The sequence below is a fragment of the Chelmon rostratus genome, chromosome 23 (genome assembly GCF_017976325.1).
Source record: "Chelmon rostratus isolate fCheRos1 chromosome 23, fCheRos1.pri, whole genome shotgun sequence".
Taxonomy (NCBI): Eukaryota; Metazoa; Chordata; class Actinopteri; order Chaetodontiformes; family Chaetodontidae; genus Chelmon; species Chelmon rostratus.
Window position 1 is genome coordinate 4348544 of NC_055680.1, and position 20258 is coordinate 4368801.

Genomic DNA, 20258 nt, shown 5'->3' on the forward strand with positions numbered 1-20258 from the left:
GGTGTTATTTCCCTGTTGACGTGATGGTTTGATTTGGCCCAACAAATTCAAGGTGCCAGTCTGCAAACTTGTTCTGCTTGAAGGAGCGCAATCTGATTGGTCCGGGCTACAGTGGAGAGTTTAAATGTCTTACTGCCGTCTAAAATGCTGACAGGCTTTGTGTTTGAATTACTCTTGAAATGTTTACACAGGTGTCAATGCAATAACTAAGTAGTGACACATTTTGGTCAAAAGGTGTTGAGGTTCAATACCCAAACGTATGAGAAGTTTATAAAATACGATGCTTTGCCATCGGTTAAACTACCCAATAGCATATAAAAACAGTTAAATTACTGTAGCTCCACTTCAACCAACAACATTGAAATACTGCTTTTACATTAATCCATAATAAAAACTCAAGGATATAATATCTAAGAGTTATGCAACAGTTCAGCTGCATAATGAGTACCCTTTTTGTACGTACATTTTGCTAATAATGCTTCTGAATGCAGGACTTTTAATTCAGTGTTTTTACACCGTGGTTTTGCCACTTCTCAAATAAAGCTACTTCACTTCTTATGACTTCTTCCACCACTGATTCAAATAGCCAGATGTTAAAAAAATACCATCTGAAATACTGACTGGCAGTTTCACTTCAAGCGATATGGCTATTCTGTATTTGTCTTCAAACTTCCATAACGTCTGAAGCTTAATTTACATTTCTGCATCCATCAACGGCAGATCTAGCAGACAAATAAGGTCAGTTTGTGAGCACATTTTGACAGCATGTAATAAGTTCAGCCTGCGTTTGACCTCAACATAGCTTGTTAGAAAAACTAATCGAAAACCACAAATATAAGCTACAGGAAGCCACAATTTATTATCTGGTCTTGACATGCTGCAGTGCAGGCTCTGGCACACAACACAATGCAAGCATGCAAGCATCAGAGGACATAGCAACTATTTGGACATGTCGTTCTATGAGACATTTGTTGGGGTATTAGTCGAGAAAGAAATGTATACTGGCATTTCTCTTAGTGGTTGAGTTAAGCCTCACAGCAGGGAACCATGGCAACCACAGCTAAGTGTCCAGTCACACTTTCACAACATATACACACACAAAGCATGGGCACAAAATGTGGGGTTTTTTCCTCGAGAAAAGTGGTTTAAGATTAAGAGTAGCTTGAGGGAATGTATTCTTTGCTATAATAATAGATGTGTTTATTGTGTCTGACGAGGTAAAATACACTAATCCTGTCTTCTATGTAGGTTACTGCTCGATCTGGTTGTGAAATAGGAGATAAAGAGTGGGTATTTTGGTTCATTGCTAATGAGCGTGAAGGTAACGCTGAGGTTATACATAGGTTGTGCCGCAAAATCCACAAACGACGTAACTAATGGCTCCTCAGTGTTGTGGTTCTGCAGCAGAGTGTGAGAAGGGTGTGATGAGTATGTGTTTGTGTCTATTGTGCCTGACACAATGAAGCCTTCCACTGTGCTGTCTCTGCTGCAACGCGGTGGGCGGACACACTCAATTACAGGCTTCACGAGCTGTCTCAGCCACACACGTCCGCACGTGCACGTTTCTGCAGGGATGGAGGCGAAAGAAAAGCTGGAGAAAAAGAGGGAAGTATGAGCCTAAAGCTTCAATCATCAGTCAGACAGTGAGAGAAAGTCAAAGTGGCTATGACGATAAGTAGGAAACAGTGAAATCATGACACGAAGGTTAAGTGTGAAGAAGTCATAGACTGCGGGACCAATATCAAAATGATGTGCTGTTGCTATAGATAGACATGAAAGTTCCTGGGGGGGGCTAAGGGCACCACAGGACTGAAGCCTGAGCTACAGAGCAGTGCTGCAACTCTGAAACCTCAAAGAATAAAAACACAGCAAGACCAGTGACACCTGGCTTACAAAAAGCAGTCAGATCAGACACCACTGCTCACATCTCATACACATAGCAGAAGTGAAAGTGGCTTATTGCCATGCAAAATAGTCCATATTAATGACGAGAGCCATCTAAATCTCAGCTGAAATGCATTTCTCTGTGACAAAATGTGCGTCTGTTTCACTTTCAGGTTCAGTCCAGAACCGTCTGTTCTCAAGTGCAAAATGAGGATGTAAAACTGTTTTCTCTGCAGATGCACTCCACGCCTCAGAGGCAGCTTCAGCGCCACCTGTGCAGAGGTTGAGCCTGCTTTTTAACGCAGTCTAGTCTGGCACTGCGGCACAGACTGTGCCCGTCTCGCTGATGATACCATCTTGTCATCCAGTGGAATACACCGTTCATCATCCCTCTGACAGGAGCTCTTAGGGAACAGTTCTCTCTGTGCTTTCAGGAGACATTAGACCCTGATTTATCTTTAACAAGCTGCAATCCTTTAAGTATTTTCCCCACAGCGTCATTTCTGATTCCGTTTCTTACAGCTGTGAAGCGGTAGATTGACTGTTAGCACACACTGAGAGCTTTGGTGTTATCTCTGGTTGCCTGGTGACGACCGTCCAGGGCCATCGATCAGGCAGATTAGGGGTGGGTTGGGGCACAGCGGGGATAAAGGGAAGTTGACGGGTGCCTGGTCAATCCTGCCCATGCGGAATCTGCAGTGTGCTGCTGGTTTAGTGGGCACTGAAAATGTCACATCCTCTGACCAGACACCTTCTCATTCTCATTGTTATGGCCACTAAACAACAGAGAAGTGTGCTTTATAATACCTGTGGCACGTCCACAGATTGCTCACTTGGAAAGAGTCAAACAGGTTCAGTACCAGTGGCTACTGCTTCTTTTACTTGAAAAGAACATTATTTACTGCACAAATATGCACATATGTATATGCAAGAAACAGTATGAGGAAGACGGAGCATGTCTCCATTGTGCATGAGCAATGTAGGGCTCCAAATAACAGTCTCTTAGATAAATAGACTGTAACTAATGGTGATTTTCATCAGAAAATGGACAAAAGCTGAAAAGCCATCTTCAAATTCCTTGTTTTGTCCAAATAACAGTCCAAAACAACAAAGATATCTAATTTACAGTCACGTGCGACAAAAATAGCAGCACATTTTCACATTTGGGAAGCTGGAAGCAGCTACTTTGAATTAAATAAGACAATTAAACAGTACTTAGATTATGAAAATTGTTTCTGCAGACGAATGATGTTGACTGACTGCTCAGATTAAAGTTTAGTGGTGACAAGCACATTCAACACATCTACTGGCATTTACTAGCACAGAGCAACACAACCAAATGCAGTTCATAATTGCGTAAAGTGACTATGTTTTCTAGCCAATGGAGGAAATTGGTTTGTGTGTACACATGCCCTTTTTCTGTCGAAATTACATCAGACTCTACTAAGTACACCTCCCCACAAAGCCGCCACATTAGAAGGAAACTGGCTGTAAAACTCTTCAGCCACTTTTCACGTCTTAAAACTGACACTAGCACTGATTGATGATAAGACACTGACAAAGACACAGATAATGGTATCCATCCTGCTATTGATATTCCCATAATGTGCTCATTTCCATGCTAGTTAATACCCAGAGCTAACACACAGTCACCATACAGCCATTGATTTAGTTTTAATCTCTCCCCACTGGCATTTGGGTAAAACAAGTTTGATTGATGTTTTCGATGTGGATCCATTTGTTCACTCTGATTAGCTGTCAGGCAGCCGTCTGCCTCATGCAGACATGTTAAACGCTTCTATCTAAGGCATTTTTAGCCACACAGTGCTCTACGGACGGCGACGTGACTGACGTCGGTCGTTACATCGGGCGAACGCTGCTGGAGGCTCTAGAGGAAGAGTCAGGGAATCGTTTTGGTTTATGACCAAAAACTTATAAAATGCATGCATGAGGTGGTGAATGCGGTAAACATATTAACTGATTAATGTCAGCATGTTGGTATTGTCACTGTGAGCACATTACCCTGCAGAATGAATGTTAGCATTCTGCATTATTTATTATATCAATCAGTCATTTATATTTGAATTACTAGTTATATAAAGAAAAAAATTAAGCTAAATTATTTATTATTATTGATTTTTGATCGTGTAGTATCATGGATGACAGTTAAGAGTGTTGGCATCCATTTAATTGTATTACATGTAATCTTGCATGCTGTACATTTAGCATGTAATGGTATATATCAGTATCTGAAATATACTCTTAAAGAATGTAATATTTGGTTTGATAGTGCTCCTAAAAACAAAGCCAACATTTCCTATAAACCTCTTCCTTCTTGGCAGAGAGGGAATTTTTATTTCCTCTTCTTCTATTCACTGCTCTTATTTTTCCATATCCACATCCATCACTTTACTGTTGAGGCCAATGGCTGGCGTTATACTTCCAAAAACAAATCCAACCCGGGAGTGTAAAATGTAGTTTAAAGGCTGGTAGACGGAGACAAACCTGCTTGTGTCTTGAAACTACAAAAAAACCTAGTGTTGCAAATGAATGTGGAAATTTATTGACTGTTACAAACAACTTCTTCATATTATACACACACCACTCTTATCTCCCACCCAACACCTCCTAGTTTGTTTCAGGAAGTTGTAGCAGGGGTGTTGCATGATGGGACAGATATAGTTCTCCAGAGGGGCCTACCGAGCGGCTGGTGGCAGGCTCTATTTACAGACTGCAGGGTACTGAGAGCAGGAAGGGAAACATTTCCTTTTCCCTGGACACGCAGAATGTCACATCGGTGGGGAGGCACCGGCTGCAAACTGAGATTAGCAGCTACAGTTTCTCCTCAGGGAGGGTGGGTGGGGGCGTGCGGAATGGGAGATAAAGAGGGAGATGTGGATGCAGGAAGAAAGCGTACATTTCAGGCCAGTCAAACATGGAAAGAGAGTTTTTTGCCAAAGAGGAAAAAGATCAAATAGGGAGGGAGAGTAATGATGGAAAACACAAAAACAGAAGAAAAACTACAACTTGAATCTATCTCAAAAGCAAATGAAAGCTGTCCTACTAATACTCTACATGCAAAGCAGGCAAGCAGGACGGTTTCATAACTTTGGAATAAGAGAAGAGAGTCAGGGAGAAAGTATGTAGATTTCACAATGTCTTGCTGGGACAGAGCAGCTGGCAGAGTGTGATGTTTTATTACGTCCACCAAAATGAAAAAAAAGTCACGCATCCTGTTCCACATCTGGCACACTGTCACATGCCACATCTCAACTTTCTGACTTCAAATGAAAAGCGTAACGTGTGAGACAGAAAGGGCACTGCAGCGGATCCCACGCGCCGTTACAATATCTGCCCCCAAACACAACAATGCATCATTGTGTCAGTCTGTTTTCACTGCTTTGTTTTGAGGCTTCCTGCTCCAACTTCTGTCCTTTTAACCAGATGTGAAAGTTTGCTTCACAACAAATACCGGAAGGGTGTGTTGGTGTGCGTGTGTGAAATGTGGTGAGTAATTGTGCGTGTCCACACTTCTTTTTAAACCTTATTACAAACAATCTCACAGGCAGAAACTTTGAGTTTTCCTCATTACTCGTTAATAAAGATTTCATTCGGTGTATTTTCTCACTCTGTCAGCTCTCTCTCTGACACACACAGGACATCCTTGTCAAACTCTCGCTGCGTGATGAGCGAAAGACATAAACACATGGTGTATTGCGCAAAAGAGCAAACGTGACAAATTATCTCTTGCGATACAACGTTAGAGGCTTTCTCGCAGTGAACACCCAGGCCATTCCTGCCAACCGCCAACTGATTTCAGAGCATGCCACACTCAGGATTTGTTTTCTGCTCTTCTGCAAATGCTGAAGTCAGGAGCCTCACTTCCTGTTACTGAGTGTTTCATCTTAGTAAAAGAAATTCCATGTAATGACATGAGAGTGACCTTAAATATTTGTCTTTGCAAGAAGAAGAACTTATGGGGGGGAAAAAATCATGATTTCAGGAAAAATGCCATCAAATTAAAGCAATAGCATTCTTGTCAGGGGTTAGATGAGAAGATTCTCTCTCATGTCTATACAGTAGAGAAAGCAGCCAGTTAGCTTAGCTTAGCATAAAGACTGGAAACAGGGGGAAACAGCTAGCCTGGCTCTATCCAAAAGTAAGACAATCGGCCTCCCAGCACCTCTAAAACTCACCAATCAACATGTTACATTTAATGTATTTAATCAGTACAAAAAACAGTTGTTAAGAACAGTCACCTCCTGTAGTTTTCACTGGTTGCCTGGCAAACCTGGTTCCAGTCTTTATGCTAAGCCAAGACAACCAGCTGCTAGCCGTAGCCTCACACAAGAGTGGCACCGATCTTCTCGTCAAACCCTCAACAAGCAAATTTCCCAAAATGTTGAACTATTCCTTTCAAGTCAAGCCTCATTTAGCGTCGGTGCCTGGTTGACGAGAGTAATGCAATTCAAACATCTGTCTGAAACAAGATAAAGAAAAAGAAAACGTAATGCACGCTGAGGATCCAAATCATTACATTTTCCAAAGCAGTTTCAACTGCAATCTGATTCCACGGCCCCAAAAGCCCACCCTTCATGCAGAAACAGAGGTAAGACTGAGTAGCTGCAGCAAAACATCCATTCAAAAAAAACAGCCACTTGTTAAGCTCAGACACCAAATGATGCTGAATCCTTTATCTTTCACTAATTCAGGTTTTCTAAGAAACCTGAAGTCTGTGGTTTGCAGAGCAGGGCTCTTGTTGTATACATGTGGGGACTAATTTGTTCTTTGCAGCGTATGTTTGCTTCATTTCCTCTCGCCTGTGAGGCCGCCGCTCACTGAGCTAAACAGTGGTTTCATACAACCGTCGCTCACACTGTTACGTGTAAACGCTCGGAGTTTCACATTCACCCAGCCAGTCTCTTCATTTTCCCTGCAGGCTTTTTTTTTTTTTTTTTAAACAGTGTCAGTTCTGGCTAGTTCCTGTTTATGTATTCCTCCCTAAAGCAGCTTGCATCCCTGAGCTGACCACAAACCCCACAATTTCCTGTTGTCATAATACACCATTCATTATGCAAATTCAGATGAAGAGAAGAAAAAACTGCAAACAGATGGATTACGAAAACAGAGGTAGAGAGATGAATGCACTTTTTTGATTGCAGGTGCATGATGCTGAAGGCGTTGTACTCCGTCGTCTTTCTATTCCCTTTCTGAAAGTGGGGAACGCCTAACACCTGCAGCGCAGAAAGATGCCAGTCCACTGAAACCTTCATTTTAATCACACCCATGCAGTCGCCATCACTGTTAATTCACTACCTTTAGTAATTACTACACTTGCTGAGATATGGCAGCCAATGAGTTTCGATCCGCCCTCCCACCAGGCTCATCCACCACTGTGTTTCGCCCTTTAATTCCAGGCCCAGCTTGATTTATAGCTCTCCAAATCCGACACCATCCCTCGCCAGCTACCTTCCCCTCCTGCGTCTCCCGCTCCTCTGCTGCTGCCTCTATTCCTTTAAAGGTGAGGAGAGCAGAGTGCACCGACAGGCTGAGATCTTACAAGGTCTGTGCCCTTTCATGGGAGTTGAAGAGGTGGAACAGAGGGAACCCAGGAGGGACAGAGATGACATCAAGTTTACTTGTTGCAATTCTGAAATTAGGATGTAGCGGTTCATGCTCATTTAGAAGCGACCCTGTGCACATTAAGAGATGCCGCATCCTTCCATGTCCTGCCAAGTCAGTGGGAGTCGAACCAAATCTGATGACGCACGCCTTTAAATTCCCTTTTCTGGTGTTTAAATCAGATAAATAAATACTCCCGATGAGCACTACAGAAGAAAACTTGCAAATTCAGGCGGCCTAGGCGCAGCTTTTCCGATACCATTGCTGTCACTCTCCAGTGCTTTAATGAATGAATGCTTGGTGCGACCTGGGAGGTAAGGTGAGAGGGGTCGACACAGGTAATTAGAAGTGTAGTGCAGATACTGTGAGATTAGCTCATGAAGAGTGAGATAATGAAGGCAGCGGACAGGGGCGGAGAGGGCACCGGACCGTGCACCCCAATGACGGGGTGAGCCGCTGCTCTGGTCTGCTCTCTGTAATTATTGAGTTTTGTTTCCCTCTTCCTCACTATGTCCCTCTGTTCTGCCATTGTTTTACTCCTTCCTCTCCTCCTCCTCCTCCTCCCATGTTTGTTGCTGTTGGTCCTTTGACATAAGCTGCAGCTGCCCCGCAGAATAGATTCAATTATGGCTGGCTTTCCTGATAAGTGTAACACCACTGCAGGTTGAGGTGGAGTGGGTGGCTTGGAGCGATGCTAAACACCGAGGGTGGCCGCTCCAGAGGCCTGAAGTAATTGCACTGCGGCAGCGAAGGAGAGAAAGTACAGACAGATTCAGAGGCTTTTTTTTTTCTACTCTCTTCTACTTAGTTTTAGAATCCTTGAAATGCTTTCTTTTTAAAGCGCTGTATCTATCAAGTCAAGCACCACTTCACTTGTTTGGCACGTGACATCAGAGGCCATGGGCTGCTTTGAGGCAGCTGATGAGCTCAAATAAGCTGTGGTCTGATAAAATGGACTTTTATTGATTTGTGCTTTGACGACAGATTCGTCTGCGTGAGCGCTGAGCGTATGACGGCTGATCATTTGCATTCTCTGAAGCAGATGCTGATCTAGATGAGCAAGGACGCACAAAGTATGCTTGTCCAATATTCAAAACAGGGACGGTTCATCAGCAATATGCAGACCAGTCGCACTAAAAAACACTGAAGTGACTTTTCTGCCTTCCACAGGGATGCAGACCTACAGTGGCTAAGACTTTTAAATATCCAGAGCAGCCAGTCGCAGCTTACAAGTCAAATCCCACTGCTCTGACACCAAAAACACGGCTGGATAAGGCAGGGGTGAAATCGGCGAAGACGCCACAGAGCAAGTAATCAGCAGCCCCGACACTCAAAGATGCCTCCTAATCCCCGCTGCTCTGAGGGCGGTGGGAGAAAATCACCTTGAATCACTGCAGTCAGACAGCTGCAACCTGTCTGAGAGAACAGGTAATGAGGGGGGGTGACTGAAAGAAAATAAAGTGAGCGGGGTAAGTGTGACCTTTTTTTTTTGTAAAATTCAACCGCCATGGCTGGCTCAGATCGAGCTGGGATGTGGCCTTGAGCCTTTTCCTTCAGCCATGGAGGATTCTCATCACCACAAGCCCGCTCACTGGTTATCAGCAGAGCTGCTGAGCGGCCTTGAAAGTCAGTGTCGTTTGATGGAAGCAAGCTATCATCGTGAATGGATGAATCAGTGTTGAAGGAGCAGGTTCAAACTGAGCTTCGGCATCACCCCTCTTGCCAGATGGGTCAAGCTATAACCTCGCATGTCAACATGCTTCTGTTTGCCATCACTCTCACACCTCAGTCAAAGCAGGTTAAAGACCCTGCCCCTTCCTCAATCTAATTATAGGAACAGGCGTTCCTCCATGCTCTTCCACTCTGCTCATTGATGCTCCTCTTCCTCAAAATGACTGTGCACAGGCTCATTAGTTCTATTAGTTCAACTAGTAGATGTCTGACAGCTGTGGGATGCAGCCTTCTACAAGTCTAAGCAGAACAGCTGTGAGTACTTTTTTCCAGCACAAGGTAGGCATCCTAATGAGTCAACCAGAAATTCTCATGGCTGTGGTTGATGGTGCAGGAAGACAAGTCCTCACATGATCTTATCTACTGTTTCAGTACTGGTCCACACATTTACACTGACCTATTAAGGAGTGATCCACAGAACATCTTCTAAATACCTGTGCCTGAACAGACGAGAAAAGAACCCGACCCCGCCGTGCGTAAAAAATGTCTATATGAGCTCAAGTGGCCTCAGTTTTGTACGAACATGCGATGACAGGTCTTACCTTTAGAGTTTGAGGAGTCCCATGCTCCGGGAGAGGAGGTAACACTGATAACAGTTGTGGAGTGAGCACTGAGATGAGAAGCGTTACATCACCAGCGCCACCGAACTCAAAACGCCTGTTTGGCTTCGGAGTGGAAGCTGCAGGTCATGCGGAGAGAGGCGCCGATGATCGAAACCCAGGAGAACTTATCAGCAATGATACAATCGGATCCTTCTGATACTGGCGCTCCTCTGGATGAAGCTATGCGGGCATGTTGGATTTATTTATTTTTTTTACAGCACATTAACCCCACGATGCGCACAAGCCCTCTCCCCGGCGCGCTCGGGACTAAGTTCTGGACGCGACGCGTGCTGGTGTAGCAGACGCAGCTGAGCTCAGTCATCTGGCCGCAGCTGGACCGCGTGCCAGCCCTCTGCTAATGTTCCAGCTGTGCAGCTCACAATCACACTGCAGAGCCACAGTCCCGCCTATTGGTAGTATCACAGCAACGCCACATGCTCGCTGCTTGTCGTGCGCGCGCTGCTACGCACCGCTGCACGCCACGACACTGTTCAGATTTCGCTGGCTCCTCATGCCTCATCAATCAGTCAGTTCCTGGTAGCTTCATACATGTCTACACTTCTTGCTGCCTTCAAAAATCCTTAATGCACCTCAAAAATTGGAAAATTTTATCGGTTGTTCTCGTGCTTTTTTATTTATTTATTTCACTAAACAAGAGGCAGACAGCTGCTGCAGTGGAACAATGGACAATTCACGCATTAATTAATTAATGAATATATTTATTACACTGCATGACAAGGAGAGAAAATACATGCTGCGTTGCTGTTGATGGTTTAAACTAATCATAAAGGTTCCACACTAAATACATCTTTATTATCTTTATCTTTCATCTTTATTGTCATCCATACTACATACCATACACATACCTGTTGCTACAGGATAGTGTTTCGTCCACTGAACGTCACATGTTGCATTCAATGCATGTAGGATTTTTTTTTCTGATGAAGTAGTGGCAACCCTAAGCATAGAATGTAGTATTGCCAAGGTAATTTGAGCATGGCAACCATAAAATTAATGAATGAATGATGAAACAGTAGACTAATTCGTCTTTTCTGACATTTCAGAACATGACATGTTGCCACGCTGATATGTGGAACTGAAAGTTGAGCTCTTGAGTACTTAAGTAACTAACATTTGAAAGCGAAAGTGAAATCAAGCTGCCGTTTTTCTTCTTCTCTTTTTGTATGCTTTACAGTAATGGGATATTTCAATCTGACACCACGGTCGCTTGTCTTCGTAAAAGAAAAATAACATAGTCACATGGTCTGCACACTATTCTTAACATAAAAGGGATTCTGCCAAGACCTGCTGTTCAGTCTGTTCTGTCCTGCCCTCTGGGAGACTAGCCCCAAGCGCCCTCAAGTTGGAACTCAATGTTTCCGACAGCAATTGAAGGCAGCGCCGTATAGTCCTGCCTACCAGGAAGACGAAGGGAACCAGTAGTCACGGTAGGTGCTGTTTAAGTGTCTATGTGTTATGCTATAAAATGGGAAACAATAGCTATAGAGACAGTCCTTTAAGGTGAAAGTTTAACTTAAGTGAGAGGAATTATTTAGGATGTGTTGTCTTAAACTACAGTGATTGTCATTGTGAACTTACAGCGCACTCTGTGTTTGGCATAACATCTACCTATCTGTAAAGTGAAAATAACGTCCTATATAATATCATGTAAATATATAATGCATGTTTTATCTTTGGACACACTTGGGCACACTTATATATACACTTATACACTTATAGCCAATTGTTAAGTCTCAAAATCTGCTAAAAGATTTCACAGTATTCTGACTGAATTAATGAAAGTATACATCATCATAAAGTTTTTTTTAAATGGCACGTCTTGTTTGTACCTCTCTTAAAGAACTGTATACTGATTTTTCATCACATGACACATTGTTTCACAAGAACACACATCAGCAAACGTGGACTGTTCATAGAAGACATCACATGCATGAAAAAACATGAATGGGTTTGCCTTTTGTCGTATTTATTATTTTATCAGAAAGGCTGTATTCAGGTATTGATTTAATCTTTCATGTTTTTGAAATTTAAAAAGAGGCCAGGTGTGGTGCAATCCTTTTTCAACAGCACTCTGGTCAACCCGTGGGGTTCCCCTCCTTGAGTCACTGTGATACAGAAAAAGGGTGAAGAGGCCAAGGAAGGAGGAAATTCTTTCATCCCAAGCAACGGCTACAACAGCTGTGCACCAGGATGGACAGCCAAGAGGTGGGGGATTTACTGGAGGAGTGTCTCAGGGTATTGGCAGCAGCTCCGCAGTCCACCCAGCCCACTGAGGAAGAGAGGCTGAACTACTGCAGCTGTAGAGGTCAGACACACGATGGTGCTATTTAGTCAGTTTTCATTTGGGCACTGGAGGAAGTCAGATTTGGGATTTAGTTGAGGGGTTTGGTGGCAGAATTGGGCACACATAAGATCCACACATATGGTTTGTGTTGAGAATTAGACAAATACTTTCTTTACAAATGGTTAGTGGATCCACCATGGAGCTGGCATGGATTTGAGGGGATTTCCTTTTGTTTAGCTAATGCTGTTTGGTAAGCCGGGGCAGTGCTCATTTTAAGCCTCCGTCTGAGCTCATTATAACACAGTTCCCCTGCCTTCCCAGTGCCCACATCCAGCATGTTTCTTCTAAAGGAAGAACAGAAAAGTTGGAACACAAAAAAAAGTACACGTTTGTTTTTGACATGAATTATCTCCTGCCATTAATCCTAAAAGTCTAACAAACAAAACACCTAAAACTGTCCAAAATTTCCAAAACTGAATCACAAAGTGATTCGGTATGCAGGAAGTGAGTCCCATCCCCACTATAAAGGTCTATTTTCAGCACTTTGCTAATTATTTTGACAAGTGAGAGGACTTTGCTGCCCACTGGAAGCAACACATCTGTCCAGGTATCCTTCATGAAGTTGACAGTGTAGAAAGTTTCCTACTGGAGGTTGAAGTCAAGTTATTCCCTCCTGCAAAAGTTTAACAAAGTTAAACAAGCATTTCTCATATTATTAAGACTTTGTTATGAAATTCTGTTTAATTCTTGTAGACTCGCTGTGTGCAGAACTGGCCTCTGTCCTGCAGGAGGCAACGGAAATGAAGTGGCCCTTCATGCCGGAGAAGTGGCAGTATAAGCAGTCAGTCAGTGCCGACGACAAGACCAACCTCAGTGACCTCGTCAGCAAGCACCTGTCTCAGCTACTGGTAAGACTCACACAGCTAAGTAACGGTGTCCTTGTGGTGTTACATATGTTTATTAAATCTTTTCGCTGTGTTGCCAGGCTGTTCTGAGGGCTTCCATCATGGCTCAGGAGGCCTGCTCGGCACTGGCTGTGGTCTTCTTAGTCGACCGCTTCCTCTACTGGACGGACGAGTCCAGCCGGCTGCTGAAGATCACCAAGCTGCTCCATCGGCGCCACCCTGACAAGCCTGTGGCCCCCCAGCTGGTCATACGACAGGCCAGAGTCTACCTTAACTCTGGTACAGTGTGTTGGAGGGATGGGGTTGAGTTTATGGGACTGGTGATGACTGAATACAAAAGAAAATGCTTCTTTAATCATCCCAATTACGGTTTTCAGAGATAATAGTGATTGATGCAAACAACATGGAATTTACACGTGAAAAAGCTTTTATTACATTGTCATTATTACAGATTTTCATTATAGAGATGTTTGATAATTGGCTTTGAGCATTGTAATCATCTTCCCTACAGGCAAACTACAGAAGGCGGAATACATACTTAGCAGTCTCATTAGCTATAGTGGGGCCACAGGTAGGTTCCTTGTTATGTCGCTTTAATTGCCTTGATGTTATTTAATGAACATGTTTTTTGCAAAATAAAAAGCTCTCCTTTGTTTTCTCGTACAGGTCGTTGGGTTTACCGCTCTGAAAGTGACAGGGCTCTTGTGCAGGCCGTTAGCGTTCAAGTGCGTGGAATGATTTTACAAAAGCTGGGTGAGTCCTTTTTCTTGAATGGAAGAAAGTAGTTTGCTCCACTGATGCATCGATATTATGGCTGTTTTGTGCTGTGTTTCAGGCCTGTGGCTAGAGGCTGCAGAGTTAATCTGGGCTTCTCTAGTTGGCTACTATGCACTTCCTAAACCTGATAAAAAGGTAGCTCAGAAAACCACAATATCGCCATCGCAGTCGCCACATTATGAGCTTGTAGACATTCACATCCCAGTTTACACACTGCTAGAAATGTTTGCTCTGCATGCCCATATGTTTTATAGGGCATTGGAACCTCTCTTGGCATACTGGCCAACATACTGGTGTCAATGAATGATGAGGACTTCCATGCTTTTAGGACTAATCCAGATATTGATTTGGTAAGTCCAACTGATATAAAGTTGTTTTCTATATTTTTGGCTTGGTGTAATTTTTTTGTCTATGTCTGTCTGATTGTTTGGAGCAGTCTTTACTTGGGGACAGTCATCGGCTTCTTTCGGCAGGCCAGGCAGCAAAGATGGCGGTGGTATACAGCCAGTACACTTCCCTCTATGTGCTGACTAATGTGGTAAGTTGTTCTTTCGGCAGTTGTCTGCCATACCTCAAGGTTTCCTGCAACTGACATAAATCAGGGATTCTCAGAATCTGACACTGTGGGCCCACACAGGCAGCTGAGCCTCCCAACACCCGCCTATTGCTTTGGGAGCTGTAATCAGGAAGTTTAATGTTGCCATGGAGTCATGTAGTTAGCTGTGAGCTGCAACTCGAGCCCTGTTTTTCAAGCCTGTATTTGTTTACATTTGGCAAATTGGTGCAATTACAGCTATGCCAAATTACTTTAATGCAAATTGCAGCTCTTGCTTCATGTGCGTCCCCTTCAACTCTCCCAGAGGTCCCACATACATATATGCTAAAAAAAACTCTGTCCTCTTTTTCTTTAGGTAACTCAAGGGACCTGCTTGTTATCATACAGTTTCTCAGTGGACTGCCCTGCCTCTCAAAGGCAGTCTTTCCTCCTGCAGGCTAGAGAGGCATTCACAATCGGACTGCTCACCAAAGCAGGGGGCCAGTTGGTCACCAGCAAGCAGGAGCTTCACACCTTCCTCAAGGCCGCTTACTCCCTCACTGTCACTCACAAATGGCTTGGCACTCCTCGGGAGGTTGTGGCGCAGGCAACTCAAGCTTGCAAAAAAGCGTTAGCAAGTTTCTATGAATACGATGCAGGTACCCAAGACAAAGACACCCTCTGCGCTGAAATCATGCATCTGGTCGCCCAAGTCAAGCTTCTGCTGCAAGTGGAGCCTTTCCTTAATTCAGACAAGGGGTCTTTTATCCCTGACAGTTACAGAAACATCAAAGACAAATCTGTAAATTTCACTCTGGAAGGTTTTGCTAAGGTGATGCAGAGATTCCAGAAGTATCATGCATCACTGTGTGAGACAACCAACACAAGCTGTAAGGGGACCAAAGACAAGATAGATGGGGCAAGGCTTTGTATAACTGCACTGGGGACAACCATCGGTACAATCAACACAGAATGTATCACCGAGGCCTGCAAAGTGCCAAAAGATGCACCCAAAGGAGAGGAGCCGCAACAGAGAGGTTCGAAGTCATCTGCTGCACACCCACCTCAAAGGTCTGAGCTGTGTTCTACTCTATTAAGCACAGATAACCTTGGCTCTTCATGGCAGAACTTCTCCTTGAGTAGTTCAGGTTCTCCTCGGCCCAGCAGCAGCAGCGGCTACACAGGAAGTATTGCCATTGAATATGAAGGAAGTGCAGGCAACCAGAACTGTCCGACCACTGAGGTTGATGATGATAGGTCAGGAAGCATGCTGCAATCGCATAAAAACGAGAAGCAGGACTTACAGGGTTTTAATTCTGGTGTCAGTTCCCATACTGTCCCAAGATCTGCGGTATCTTCCACTTCCTCCTCCAGTGCGAGTCGTGATTCACAGAAGTTTGAAGTGATACAGGCTGGAATAGAGACATTGGACACTGAGGAGGACTGGATGAGCGATGTTGTCGATGTGCCATTGCAACCATCATCAGCTGAAGGAGCAGTGCAATCCTTATCCCAGCTCACTCTCATAACGTCCTCCAGCTCCCTCAGTGACAGTTTCAGTTCCCAATCATCGTGGGAGAAAATCTCAGCTGACCTGAACCCCACCACAAGTAGGAAACCTCAGCCAAATAGCCTAGCAACAGAAGGAATCGGCCAAAGCAGCACGTCACCACAGTCCGATGGGAGCTTCTTCATCTTGGAAACACTAGATTCTGAAACCAGTGATTCAGCTCATGATCCCACGCACAAAAAACGCACATCTGGATGTGAACGCAGAACCTCGTCCACGCCACAACCTCTGGAGAGCCTTCATGTTGACCCCAAGACAGACGCCAGAGCTGACTCAGTATCTGTAAAACCTGCTATCAAGAACTCCTCAGCAACCCCACACCCAAACGTTTCCCAGTTTGTCCCAGAACAGAGTGCCCCCACTGAAACGTCCACAGCGAGTTCATTTGAGATGCTGGAGGAGAATCAAAGTGGCCGACAATTCAGTGAGGTCGCTTCCCCAGAAAAAGCGAACGTCCCTCAGACGAAGAACCCCTTGTGCTACAGCTGCCTACAGCACGGCACCGCAGCTGCTGTTGTCCCTGAGAGACAATATTTGTTGTCACAGCAGGATTACCGAGCCCTGCTGGCTGGAGTTTGCCACGAATGTCTGCTGAAGAGATTGCACAGTGACAGGACACAATTCAAACTCAAGACACACAGAACCGCCTACAGTAAGTTTGAATCACCACTGCTGAAAACAGGGTCAGTTTGCTGTGAGCATGTTTATATGTAGAAACCCAGCTGCGTCTTAAGGAGTGAATAAAATATTGATTGCAACTGTCTGCTAATCTCTGAATGCCATCTGTTTAGGTGCGCTTCATTTGAAGTTCTCAAAAGTCACAGGACTGTGGACCGCCAGGGAGACCTGCGTTTACATTGGGGAGCCGATGGGGATGCAGGGCAAGCAGAGAACGGCAATATGGGTACAGTTTTTACACCAGGAGGAAAGGTTAAGCAGGTACGCAACTACACACACAACCTGAATGTACTGGTGCTGAGTCCCTCTTTTACTGAGTATTTATGCCCTTAGTTATGTGGGGAAAGACTACTTGAAGCCGAAGGAGATCCAGTTTCACCTGAAAGATGTGGAGAGACAGATGACAGCCCAGCACTATGTGACCGAATTCAACAAGAGTCTTTATGAAAAGGAGGTCATGGCTCAGATTTTCTTCATTCCCTCGGAAGCGCTATTGGTGAGGCAAGATCATAAAATGTGCATGCCAAACATAATAAATGTTTACCTCATTCTAGGAAAGTACAGATAGCAGATGTTTGATTCAAATTAAAATGACCTCAATTATGAAAACCACTTCAATAGAAGCCCCTACACATATACATAGTAACCTCAGAGACAGCTGAGTGCATGAGAGCCTGCAATAATCATGAAGCAGTTTTGGTTAAAATTCAAATGTCTTACCTCAGTACGCCCTCCAGTTGTTAGTTTACAGCTGTGACAGTCATAGAGTCAATATTCTGTTCCTTATATAAGTCTAGAATGTACTGTGAGCTGTTTGAAAGGAACAATGGGAAGTTGTGGCACAAATATTTGCTGTTACCTTAATTGTCTCCACTCCAACTCCTTGCACTGAGTATTTTGAGTATTGACAGAGCACTTTCATTGCAACAACACATTGAATTACATGTAGAGACATATTGAAGCTGTTGGATTATTGGATTCTACACAAATACACATAACTGTGTTTTTGCAGCCATATTAATGAGCTGTGAACAAAAACACTTCCTCATGTAACTCTTGTTTTCTGTCCTTGTAAATAGATTTTGAATGGAAATGAGATTGTGGGATGTCTAACTGTGGAGCCCTACATGCTCGGAGACTTCGTCAAACTTACCAACAACACCGGAAAGAAGGACAAGAGTTTTCAGGCTACAGAATATGGCCTTGCTTTTGGGCACTTTACCTACCTGTTCTCTGACTGCCAGGAAGTTGTTGTTGACCTACAAGGTGTGTCTGTGTTGCTGATCACTGAGGTCACTGGTAGTAGATGATTGTCCACACACTTAAAGTGCAGTGTTGTCACATGCTAAAGCCTCATCCTCCTTCCTGTTTTTCACAGGATGGGTGACAGCCAATGGCAAAGGGCTGACCTACTTCACTGACCCTCAGATTCACTCCACCAAGACACCCAAAGGCCCCTCCAACTTTGCAGCCAGAGGCCTCAGGTACTTTCTGGAAGAGCAACACGGACCAGAGTGTAATGACATTTGCCAGCTGCTCAAACTACCTCCAGTGGTCAAACAGACACATGACTCATGACTTCCTGAGTTTCATGAGCTTCTCAAACTGACGTGTTTAAGATAAAATGCAGTTACAATCAATGCACTGTATTTTTCATAGCACTTTTTAATTCTACTACTGATATAAATTAGGTTTTTCTCAGCTAGTTCTGGTAATCTTAGACACATCTGTCGTGCTAAATATCTAAACCATAAACTTGGATGTCACTTAAATTCTATCTTTCTCCACACGATTAATACACTGATACACCGAGCACTCTGAAGACAATGATAAACCAGCCTCATAGACGTTTCAAAATGGGAATGAAAATCTAAATTTCATTCACAAACTCTATAGAAGATAACATTGTATGATTTACAGCCACAGAATTAGAACCTACATCTTATTTCTGTTTGTTTTCCTGCTGCAATAAATAACGTGTGTTGTTTTGTTTTGGACATAAAATCTGAGTTATCAATCACTGTCTCTTCACTGAGTCATTGGATTGCTGTCTAACCGGACTGGCAGTGCAGGAATCACCTGATACCGTGACAAATAACATAGTGGGAGTGACCTGGCAGACATGCATTACTCTCCTATCTTATCATATTTATTTTATTTAACTTAACTGGAGGGAACATTCTGCTGTTCACTGGGAGTTAAAGGCATGAGAGGCTGCGACAGCTCACTGTTTTACAAAACCATTCATGCTGCTCACCAGCAAAACATTTCATCATGGTTAACTGTTACACATCAAGTTATTCACTGTCATTGACTTCAAGCTGTCTTTTACTAATTGTAGGCAGAACTGAGTTAATGTTTAGAGTCAGCTGTGTTGTCTTGATAACTAAACACATCTGTTGTGAACTTTTTAGGTTTAAAAATAACTTTCTCATTTTCCAAACTCAAATTCCCAATCCCCGGTGACAAATATAGAATTAATATAGCTTTTTATTATTATTATTTTCCTCTGCTAAAAGCATTTGTGCAGAAAGAATAGAAATACCAAAAGTTGGCAGATGGCAGAAGTCCGCCCACGACTCAGGCCCATTTCTTTACGTTTCTCGCAGTTATAACGGCTTGGCCTTTCATTTTTTTAATCTCATCTGCATCTGATCGTCTGTCAGCATGGACCCCAACTATTGTTGCTTGCAGCTGTATCTTCTAGTTGTTTTTCTCAACTGTATTGTAGAAACTCAACAGTAGAACATAAACTTGTGGACATGCCACCATCAGAAAAAACTTTAAAAATCTATGTAAAATGTACTAATAAGCAGGGGGGGTTGATTGATCTGGTGCAAGTGAGTAGAACATAGTAGTCAGCTTTGCCATAGTCCTGCTATTCTGCTGACTGTTGCTCACCTTTAGGTCGGTGTGTTTGCCATTCACAAACATTTGTTAAAATTTTCTGATTATGTAACAATGGATGATGATGACATTGCCTGAAGGTGCCTCCTAGGCTCCTCCCCCACAAATCTTTTTGGTAAACAGACTCTATTTTGATGCTTTTTTAATGCACTCTGGCACCTTATTTACATCCAAAGTACATCTTTGAACGGCACACCCATCTGTAGGGGAAAATTACATTAGACACACTCAAATATTTTTTTCGCTACAGCCAAAGGAGACAAGTCTTCCACCTCCTCTCGCCTCGCCTGCGTCTTGATGTCTGTTTCATCCTTTTTCTTTTTGAAGAAGCTTCTTATGTTGGTAGTCAGCCTAGCACCAACAATGACAAGCCATGTCAAAAAGCGCCAAAAAATAGTTTTGGTTTTATTTATTTATCTATTTATTTATTTGAGATGTGATTCATAAAACATTCTGGGTTGTGAACTCGGACTTCCAGGCCTTACCATCGAACCTATCTATGCTGGTTCAACGAAAACATGCCAACACCAGTTGCGACTTTCAAAGTGTGTGTAGAATGCAAGCAGGTAGCCAGTAAATAACACATAGACACATAGTTTTTATTCAAACATAGTGAGGTTGTGATTGATTTGGTGCAAGTGAGGACAACAAAGTAGAGACGCTTCAAATTCTATGAATCAAACAATGTTACAATATTTACCATAATCCAGCTATTGTGGTAATCTTGATAATGGTAAAGTGT

The 20258-nt window shown here is 43.4% G+C and overlaps 2 protein-coding genes across 3 annotated transcripts in view; one reads left to right on the forward strand and one right to left on the reverse strand.

The window, feature by feature from the left end:
• Window positions 1–10199, reverse strand: part of LOC121626464 (RAS guanyl-releasing protein 2-like) — a 33614-nt gene extending 23415 nt beyond the window's left edge. Inside the window, exon 1 of the mRNA XM_041964994.1 lies at window positions 9780–10199. The gene's annotated coding sequence lies outside the window, so the exon portion shown is untranslated. The remainder of the gene's footprint in view (window positions 1–9779) is intronic.
• A 943-nt stretch (window positions 10200–11142) lies between these two features.
• Window positions 11143–18626, forward strand: alpk1 (alpha-kinase 1). Of its 2 annotated transcripts, XM_041965566.1 has the most exons (14): window positions 11143–11287; window positions 11896–12165; window positions 12898–13052; window positions 13130–13328; window positions 13561–13620; window positions 13716–13802; window positions 13885–13961; window positions 14081–14176; window positions 14263–14364; window positions 14738–16583; window positions 16723–16870; window positions 16943–17105; window positions 17689–17875; window positions 17988–18626. In XM_041965566.1, the coding sequence occupies exons 2-14, from the start codon at window positions 12051–12053 to the stop codon at window positions 18185–18187; spliced, it is 3435 nt and encodes a 1144-aa protein (XP_041821500.1). In that variant the 5' UTR covers window positions 11143–11287; window positions 11896–12050; the 3' UTR covers window positions 18188–18626. The 2 variants fall into 2 exon arrangements, with proteins under 2 accessions (XP_041821500.1, XP_041821501.1); XM_041965567.1 differs by lacking the exon at window positions 11143–11287 and having other exon boundaries at window positions 12046–12165; window positions 12933–13052.
• Window positions 18627–20258: the final 1632 nt, after the last annotated feature.

What these genes read in the sequence shown, in the direction of transcription:
- alpk1 (XM_041965566.1), top strand. Translation starts at nt 12,051, where the DNA reads ATGGACAGCCAAGAGGTGGGGGATTTACTGGAGGAGTGTCTCAGGGTA. An exon ending in GAACTACTGCAGCTGTAGAG is followed by an intron (nt 12,166 to 12,897) that starts GTCAGACACACG and finishes TAATTCTTGTAG; the next exon opens with ACTCGCTGTGTGCAGAACTG. An exon ending in AGCACCTGTCTCAGCTACTG is followed by an intron (nt 13,053 to 13,129) that starts GTAAGACTCACA and finishes CTGTGTTGCCAG; the next exon opens with GCTGTTCTGAGGGCTTCCAT.